The sequence below is a fragment of the Chelonia mydas genome, chromosome 15 (assembly GCF_015237465.2).
Source record: "Chelonia mydas isolate rCheMyd1 chromosome 15, rCheMyd1.pri.v2, whole genome shotgun sequence".
In the NCBI taxonomy this organism is placed as follows: Eukaryota; Metazoa; Chordata; order Testudines; family Cheloniidae; genus Chelonia; species Chelonia mydas.
The window spans coordinates 24,445,844-24,455,609 of NC_057856.1; the positions used below are offsets into that span (position 1 = coordinate 24,445,844).

Consider the following 9,766-nt stretch of genomic DNA (forward strand, 5'->3'; position numbering starts at 1 on the left):
ATTGCAAGGGGGCTCTCTGACACTGAGTGGGGGGTGCTGGTGAGTGAATTCCCTGCCCTGGGCCACTTCTTGGACCATGTTGAGTTTCTCCTTTCCTTCTGCACCGATTCAGGTTCCACGCCATTTCCATACAACCCACTGACAATGAGGCTTCCAACCGGCGTGGTGACAGCCCCGCCGCCAGCGTCCATTCCACAAGGGAACTCCACCAGCCAGCACCACGCCTGGGAGGAGGAGCCCAAGCCCCTGCTCTGCTCCCAGTATGAAACGCTGTCAGACAGTGAATGAACGAAAGAGAGGGAGGGAGAAGAGCGGACACGCGTGGGTAGCGAGCTGGCCAAGGTGGACTCCGACCATATCAGTCCATGGCGCTGTCAGCAAAGAAACCGGAGCAGCGCTTTTCCAATCGGTCGATTTCTCACATCAGGAAATTTCTGAACCCTCTTCAGTCTAAAGCCTTAAGACAGCCAGATGGAACCCAGCCTAGTTCTCTTTCCAGCACTGGTGTCCTCACACAGCCGCTGAGAGCCTGAGATACAGTCTGTGAACAGCTGATGGGAGGGGGGAGGAAGCTCCAAAGGATGCAGTCGCTCACTGAATCCCAAGTGTTTACTCAGGGGAGACCAGCTGGTGCTCCAGTTCTACTCCTTAGATTCGGTGAGAACGAGGAAACCCATGTTGGGAGGAGAGTGAGCGTGCTTGGGTGCGTGTGCGTATACTATATGTGTGTGCGCGTGCCTATACACACACATAGCATGTATTCTCTGCCTGCACACCCGTGTTGCCTGCTATTGAGTACTTGAAATAGGATTAGGCTGCCCTTCCCCAGCCTCCAGGTTGCTCCGTGCGTTTATCAGCCCATGGGCTGCGCCACTGATTTATAAAATCAAACGGGCCCCATGTTGTTCCTCTTGGGCTGCTTGGGATGTTCTTTTTCTTACAGGCATCCCCTGCATGGGATTAACTTCCCCAGCAGTGCCTCGACAGAGCAGGCCCCGGAAAAGCTTAAACAAATAAAAATTACAGGGTGGGGGGGAGGAAAATTAAGGATCCATTTTTAAAAAAAAAAAAAGTCCTGAGAAAGAAACCCATGGTTTACCTTGTAATCAGAAGAAGTTCCCCATCTTGTGGTGCATTAATCTGCAGATGAAGGGACTCCATTGCTCCAAGTGCATTGTTTCCTGACTGGTGAGAAAAAGCAATTGTAAATGATGTATTGGTCTACAGGGTATATTTTTGATACCTTCAGTGAATTATGTCAAGATGTTTGACGTGAGGAAGGACTTAAAACAGTATTACGTGCTGCTTTCAGTCTCGGCTCCTGGAAAAGAGGTTCTGTTGGTGCGTGCAAAGTTTGACGAGTTTGTCCATTGTATGGAAATGTAAAAGAGGTCTCGTTGGCCCGGCCCAGTTGTCTGTACGTCAGTAGAATGTATTAACTTAGTTTAAAAAAAAAAAAAATGTTACCACACCTGCAGGGCCTCCTCGTTCTTACATGTACTGCTCTCAAGCCCAGAGGGGTTTTCTCCTCCTTGCAGAGGTTTACTCTCTGGCACAGAGATCTCAAGGGAGCCTTTCCGAAGACCTTGTCGGTGGCTTTGTTTGCAGTGGGAGGGGATTCGTGAGAAACTTAAAACGTTGGTATTGTATTTTTTCTGATGCACATGAACGCTCTGCTTTATATTATTTTTCATTCCATGATGTTGGATCATATCTGCAGTTACACGGTTCAAGAACAAAATATTAGACTTTTGTTTTTCCTTCACTTCTGCTTTCTCACTCTGGGGATTTGCGGGGCGGGGGGGAAGATGATGTATTAAATGCTTTGCATTCTGCACGCTAGAGGAAAGAAGAGCAGGACATAGACTTTCTGCCTCTCCCATTGCCTGTTGGAACAGACAGCTGCTGTGCACAGAATCTCTCTGATCTGCGAGGAGTATATCGACGGAAAAGGTTCACAGTGTCACACTATCAATGGTTATTTTTCTTCAACACCGTCCCAAGGGTGATTCCAATTTCAAAGCAACAGGAAGATCGTACGTGGTGGTTGGTTGGGGTGTTTTTACAATGTGCTGGTTTTTAACGTTGCCAGACGTTTGTGTCTTTTCTGCTGCATTTTTTGGTTTGTTTTTTTTCAATGCACAAAATATTTGGAAGTGTGTTTTGTTCTGCGGGTGTGGCACAGCTCAGAAACAAAAGGTCGACGGCTGCCGTTTTAGGTATAATATTTTACAAAGAAGCTGTAGGTTCTTCTGGGTGAAGTTTAAATTCACCCCATCTTTCCCCCTTATAGCCCCTTTAAAAAAATTACATGGTCAGAACAGCCTAGCACTGTAGTAATAGTGAGGTCGGCTGCAGTGTCTTGCCAAAAATGTTTGCAATTTTTTAATGAGACACGAACACGCTTTTCACCAAAATGTTTGCCAGAAATCCAGCCCGTTTTTGACTGGCTCTGGAAAAGAAAAAAATATGATTTGTCACAAAAACCTTCCCAGTTTTCAGCTAGCTCTAGAGATTTAGACCTTTTACTGCAGCTTTTTCCTGTTTTCTTAAGGGATCCAAGCTTTGTCAGCCACGGTGAGACTAGACCTCAGCAGTACCTCGCAGTAAGTGACAGCAAGAGGAAATAAACGCAAGTAGCCTGTGCGAATGGACAGAGAAAGCTGGTCTCAGATGTGTGAGGGGTTGCCGTCCAGTCCTTGCTTAGCAGGATAGGTGCATCGATCCTGGCAGGGCGAGCTGGATGTTTGTGTGTTTCCCGCGCCTCGTGGGGAATCTGGCTGTGCAGTGCAAAGGAAGTGGCGTTCTGTACGAAAACTAGAGCTGAGCTGGGAGGAGGGGCTGGGATTCTCTTCCTGAATGGGCTGGTCCCTGAAGGCGGCCGTCATAACGTGTCAGATAAGTGAGACATTTGAGAATTTAGGCTGGAAGTTTTAAGTGGGGGCCTAAGGGAGTTAGGCACCCATCTATCATTGACCTTCAGTGGAAGCTTGGGAATCTTAACCCCTTTAAGCCCCTTTGCAAATGCCAGCCCAACTGGCTTGGGTTTTGCTGACAGAGCCCCTCCCCTCCCCGCCCATGCCAGATGTGCTGATGTAGCGCAAATGATAACAACCAACCAGCTAGAACGGTTCCACTTCCTTCCTTCCTGTCCCACCGCCCCATTCATGCTCACATGACTCTCCAAGTCAAAGTGAAAACGCTTGGACATCAAAATGGACAGTTTGGGTTCCACTCTTGGGCATCCCCCACTGACAGGAAGAAAAGGAAATGCCTGCAAAGTGCATGGTTCAAATATAACCTGGCAAAGAGCCATACAAACATGCGCTGCCATCTGATGATGCCTGTTATACTTGGCAGCCCGGGCCAGGTGAATGTCACTGTGCTGTAGAAAGTCCTGTTACATCAGAGGGGGGAATATCTAATGGGAAGGGGGGGAGCCTTGGAAATCCTTCCTTTCGATGTCCCGGGCAGCTGCAGCTGTTTGTCTCTGCAGCCCCTCAGCTGCCCCATTGCTTATTTGATACCCAAGGGAGGGTTTCAGGCAGAGGAGCAGGGGAGGGTCTCCTTGTTCATTGTTTCCTTCCGGATGTTTGCACCATAGAAGGTTTTAGCCCCAGAAGTCGAATACCTTGGGAGCAGAGTGAGTCTTTCAAAGCCTTAATTGAGTGGTAAGTCTTGAGTCATTGGTCGCTTTTCTTCCTTGCACTTACTGCATGTCAAGTGATGAGTGCAACTGCAACTTCACCACCTGGAATGTCCCCGTTGAAGCACGGAGCTCGCTGCGTTTAACAAGGACAGGCCTGGGATTACTGAAAAAGAGAGAACCTCCAAAACCACTCAGCAAAGGTCTTCTGTTAAATCCAGACCTCTTTATATATTGCTGAGACTCTAGTCTGTTTGGGTTCTGTGCAGCAGTGCTCATCTTATATGGCTGGATAGTCGTCATCCTGTGGCTTCTGTGATACCTTGCCTTTGCTAAGGGGGCAGGGAAATAGGGACCTGTTCTTTAGGCACATGCGCTGTCTGGAAGGAGTGACAGCCAGATGCCCAAGGTGAGCTACCCAGGAATGGTGGGTGGGTCTGTAGCCGCCAAGAGGCTCAAGCCACTATAGTTCTCTTTGGGCTAAAAAGATTTCCTGTTCTGCAGCTAGAGAATTTCATGCTCCAGAGCACCTCTCCCCAGAGCTATTCGCAGAAGGAACAGCCCAGTGCCAGTTCCCCACTCTGCCCTGCAAGGAGGTCCCCAAGCCTGACCTGCAGGGACCAGCTCTAGGGAGCGAGGTTGGTCCGTTTGGTCGTGAGTCTGCCCACAGCTGCCAGGCAGGGCATGGTTCCTCCAGTTTGGGGTGAGGACAGAGATCCACCGACTCGTTCCACACAGGTGGTTGCAATCAGGACCCTCAAGCAGTACGCTGTCAGGCATTGCTGCTTTGCCACATGGAGCAGTGGGACAGCTCGTTTTTCAACAATGACAAACGACTGTGCTGGGAACTCGCCCAGGCTCCTCTTCACAGGGTCAAATGCTCAAAGAAAACCTTGTTAGTAAGATACTGTTCCGTTCCTCTGTGTACAGTACCAGGAAAAATCAAACCTCAGTGCACCCACGGATCCCCACCCTGCTTCTGAATGCAGACAGGCAGTGCCCAGAGCTCACCAGTGGCCTTGGCTAGGATTGTTACGGGGAGGAGGCAGCAGGGTCTTTAAAAGCTCCCAATCTGAGCTTTGCAGCTTTCTGGTTGGGCTAGAGTCTCCTCCTTTGTCTAGACGTTTGCATGGCAGGTGTTGAATGATTTTCATTGGAAAAAATGTCCCCCCAAAACCACACACCCCTCTGTCATCGCAGTCCAACCCGACTGTGTGGATACATCCACAGTGTGTGCCCCTGGAAGACACCAAGGGCAAACCCAAAAGCATGTAGTGTTGCCAGAAATAACCACAAAACCTTCAATAGCCACGTGTGCCTAGAACTTCTCTGGGCGCTCTTTATGTTACAGGTCCAGCATCACTGAGTCTAATGACAGCACCAAACCAAGCTGAAAATGGGGTGGGTTGGTAAACGTTCGCAAGCTTGGAGTAGTCACAGTTCATGGCATCCTAGGCCAAGATCCGCAAAGGTATTTAGCCATTGATTTCAATGGGAGTTAGGAGCCTCCATACTTTTGAGGATCTGGGTCATAGGTCTTAGCTGTACTTTAAAGGGATGTTTTCTTTTAGTAAGTGAGAAATCGTATTCCTATTAAAATTAGTGGCAAAACTTCCACTGACTTCCCTGGGGGCAGGATCACGTCCTGTACCATATGCATGATATTTGGCCGATGTGGGACCAAAGAAACTCAGTGAGTAGGGTTAGACCTGAACTAGGATTTATCCAGGTTGGGCTGTTTTTCTTTATCCGGTTGATATCAGTGACTGGAGTGGAGCTGCCACCATGGAGTGTGAAATGCATTTGATTGTGGTGCAAACTCTTTTCCTGGTGTAAATTCATTCATTCAGGTCCAATCAGTGACTCTTACATCAATGTTGTCAACTTTGTCAAGAAAGAATGGAGGGTAGGCTCTCTCACTCGGTGATCCAGAGTAGAAATAGGTGACCCAGGATGTTGTGAGTGTGTATTCTGTATTACTGAGGACTGGTGTTTTTCTTATAGTTACATACAGTACATGGTATTTCAGTGTTACAGTGCTGGGTATGATCCAGTCTTTTGCACAAAGCTGCTGGAACAAGCAGCTATTGCACTTAGAGACACTAAGATTTCAAAACTGTAACCCCACCCCAACCCTCCGCTCGGTGTTTGGTTTTCAAGGGACTGATCCTTTTAAGAGACTTTCCCCAGAGTCATTGGCTCTGCCCAGAGCGGCGTTGGGGCAATGGTATTAGTCAGACAGAGGGTTGTTTTTACTCACTGGTAGTATGCTGAGGTGTGTGGCCAGGAGCCTGTTGCTTTAGGTTTCCGGGATGCAGTGCTAAGGACAGATGATGTAAATACGCTGGTCACTTCTGATGTTCATCTAACAGGTGGTTCTTGCTGTTTGAGTACAAGGGAGTGGAGTCTTCTCCAGTGTTCGTGACTACAGCCACAGGTACATTCCACACAGGGATTCGGGAATGGCAGTCCCTTCAAAACGAGGTACTTCCTTGTGCCCAGATACTGTAAATTCTGTGTGAGTGTGTGTGTCCACTCCTAGACTCTGTGTGTGTGTGTGTGTGTGTGTATACATAGATCTCCATATGCATGTGTGTGTAGGCGTGCACACACACATGCTTTACATGTGCCTGAATCGATTTATTGGCATATATCCATGGATGTACTAAACATACAAGCTGGATTTTGGTAAATCAGGTTCACCACAATTCAGCTAAATTCAGACTCCATTGACTGCAACTTCCATATAAGGTGAGCACCGTCTGTGTTAGCTGAAACGAAAGACTCTTTCATACAAAACTGTCTGCATAATCTCTGTCCGATTTTGGTGACCTATGTCTTTGTGCTACCTGCTATGATTTGTATTGATCGTGCAATCAAAAATGGAGGTTATATTAAACTATTTAAAATGAAAGGTTTGAAGTTAGTGTAACCAACTTTCTAATTTGTACAAACAAAACAAAAAGATAAAAGGACAATTTATTGTTTGAACTGTACAAGGGGGAAAAAAATCTATCTTTTGTACAACCAAAATGTGCATAGCGGTTTTGAAGCGAGTTGTATGATAGAATGGACTGTATATAGCACTGATGTGTTGTAAATATTTATGCGGCTTGCTATAAAGGGTTGGTTTTCTTCTATTGAAGGTGAAGTTTTTGTTCGCTGTCATTTTGCTCAACAGGCCCACTGGCATTGTGGGTAGCAGTGTCTGAACACTGCCTTACTGCTTTAAATAAAAAAAGAAGAAGAAAAAAAAGCTTATTGCCAACAAAGCAGCGCTCTCCTCTGGTTCTTGTGTACGTCACCCCAGTGGCAGCAAGATGGTCAGCTGACCTTTCCAGAGAGCACGAACCTCCAGGAGAGGCACCCGATGGTGACAACTGGGTCGAGTTTAAAGAAGAGTTCGCTAAGAGTGTGTCTACACTAGGATGGCAGCGCAGGTAGACCTATCTGCGCTAGCATGGCTAAGTAGTGTAGATGCAAGCTACAGGCTTCAGAGTGCGCTGTACAAGCCTGCCAGGCTGCTCTCCTCTGCAATGCATAGCTACAGGGGACAGTGAAAGGCTCTGGCAGCGGGGAAGAGCTCTGGCAGCAAGGAGCTGCCGGAGCCTTTCCCCACCAACAGAGCCTTTTCCTGCGGCAGGGAAAGATTCCAGCAGCGGGGAGGCTGCGGCACTGCTAAAAATAGCAGAGTGTAGATGGCAGAGGTGCTGTTGGGGCCTGTATAGAGCTGTGTAGGGGACATACCCACAGGATTCAGGCATGGTGTCTTTACTTGCCTAGGCAGTGCCACATGTCTACACTGCAGTTTATACCCAGGCTGTAGGCCATGCACTGTGTGTCCTCTACACTCCGCCATAAGCGACGTGCGGTGTGGATGTGCCCTCTGAGGCAGGTGAGTTGGAATCCTGCATTTACACGTAACATGCCAAACACAGAACGTGCATTATCCCGCAACACACATTGCTGCTTCCCCCCAAGTAGCTCAGTGCACAGATGATAAGCGCTGTGCAAGTACCTGGACAGTTACGCAGGGCAGTGACACCAGCTGTAGAGAGAGGATTGGGCATGAGGGGGATTCATTCTGCCTGCAGATGTCACTCCTGCAGAAGGCTCTGGGTGCTGCACCCATACGTTTAAGGGCACTGTTGTATCTTGTGAGTCCAGCTTGCATTCCTCACTGGCCCCCCATTTCTGTTCTTGGGAGCTCAAATCTACACACCGGTGTTGAAATCCTCACTTTAAAGACCCCCCTGTTGATGCAAGCACCGGATTTGAAAACTGGGCTCCCTGCACATGGAATATGCCAGGCCAACAGCCCAACTGATCCTTTGTATTGGGTCCCATTGGATTGTCAAGCACTTGCTCCCTGCCTCTTGGAGCCTCCAGCATTGGGTATCTATGTGTGTTGGTCAGCTAGAGGTGATGGGCGAGTCGTTCTGAAATAGCTACAGTTGCCCAAAGAAGCCAACAGGACAAGCTTTCCAGGTGGATCCTGATGGTCGGCGAGGAAAGAGGTTGGGGAACCAGTGTCCACCCCAACAGCTAATAATTGTCTCTGCAGATGCCTCTCTGTTAGGGAAACCCTCCAGGGTCCCTGCCCAGAATTAAATCTTCTGTAATAAACCCATCATAAAGCGGGTTGGCTGATTGGTGCCTGTTCCCAGTTTGTCCCACAAGGTGGCAGTATCTGCCTAACCAAGCATCCTTTCTTCTGTAGCCTGTGGCGACCTCCTGGCACTGGCCTTTGTCGTGAGTTTCTCCCTGGCAGTGGACAAAGTGCCCAAAGAGTTGCCCTCTCCTCTCCTGGCTGCTGTGGAGGCCTTAGCTTGCATGGGCCTTTCCTTAGGGAAGTCGAAAGCAAATCAACACCGAAGCCCCTTCGTTTCATGCCTCAGACCGAGTCAGGGTCGGAGAGGGGCCTGGGTGTTGCCGATTCCCGTGATTGGAGGGTAAGCCTCATGCTATTTTGGGGGGGGGGGGTTCTTAAAGCCCCAGCTGCTGGAGTCATGTGATGAAGGGAGACTCTCTGCTTTCCATTTTAAAAGACGTGGAGGTTATGGGGGGAAAGGCTCGAATATGTGACGCCGGAAGGCAAATAAGAAAGACCCCGATCCTGAGCGAGTTACTAGACACTCAGGATTTTTAGCACTAGAGGCTGGCAATACCTGGTTCTCTCCAGCACTTGGCAGCGAGGTGGGAGGATGGGCTCTTGGCCGTTGAGAGAGGTACGTTGGACAGCAGCAGAACTGGACTTCCCGCGCCCGAGGCTGAGAGGCTATGGGGTATCCGAAGGAGCTTGGATTTCTGCCTGTCTCCTCCCCTCAATACATGGCCAGATCCTGAAAGGGCAGGGGGCTGTCTCAGGGACAGGTTGGTAGCATGTGCCTTTCATCTTTAACAGCCCCTCTAAACACCAGAGTTTGCCCGAGGTCCAAACCTTGCTGAATAAGACCCTTGAGCTGCTGATCCCCCTGGATCTGAAGGGAGAAGCATGGGTTGCGGACATGGGGATAACATGGTCTAGAATAATGGACTGGGGGTCCAGAGACTCAGGTTCTAGGCCCAGCTGCCTCACTGCTTCCGTGTGAGAGTAATGCCGCGACGCTGAGCCTGCTCTGTGCCTCAGCTTTCCCATCCGACAGAGCTGATCCCCTACCATTGCCAAGGGCTGCAAGATCCTCAGACAAAGGTCTCCAGAAATGCAGTGTTTGTACAAGGGAGCCCTAACAGAAGCACTTTAAAATATTTCCTTCCCCAAAGTGTCTGAAACCCATAAGAGCACTTCTAAATAGATCTCATTCCATAACGTCCCAGGCTGAGAGAGAGGGGAAATGGGAGGGGTGTGGCCTGATCTCCCAAATGGCGCTTCAATGCAACAACTCCTTCATTTTTTTTTTCAGATGTGCCGCGACGGGGAACGAGCAAGCGAAGCGCCAGCGTGACCCAGCCGCCACAGCCACAGCAGCTGGATTGATTTTGGACTCACGCTGGGCCCCAGAACGCCACTCCAACACAGTCAACAGCTCTTTTCTTTCCCTGTCATTTCCACCTTCTGCCCAAGTGCCAAAGTCCTCTGCTGTTTGCTCGGGCCTCATAAGTGGCAAGCAGCCATCTGCT

The 9,766-nt window shown here is 49.1% G+C and overlaps 1 protein-coding gene across 50 annotated transcripts in view; it reads left to right on the top strand.

The window, feature by feature from the left end:
• NCOR2 (nuclear receptor corepressor 2) overlaps nt 1–6,791 on the top strand; it is a 397,818-nt gene extending 391,027 nt beyond the window's left edge. For all 50 annotated transcript variants that reach the window (XM_037879169.2, XM_037879168.2, XM_037879164.2 and 47 more), the window contains one exon: nt 113–6,791. In XM_037879169.2, coding sequence (XP_037735097.1) covers nt 113–288 — 176 coding nt within the window. In that variant the 3' untranslated portion in view covers nt 289–6,791. The remainder of the gene's footprint in view (nt 1–112) is intronic.
• Nucleotides 6,792–9,766: the final 2,975 nt, after the last annotated feature.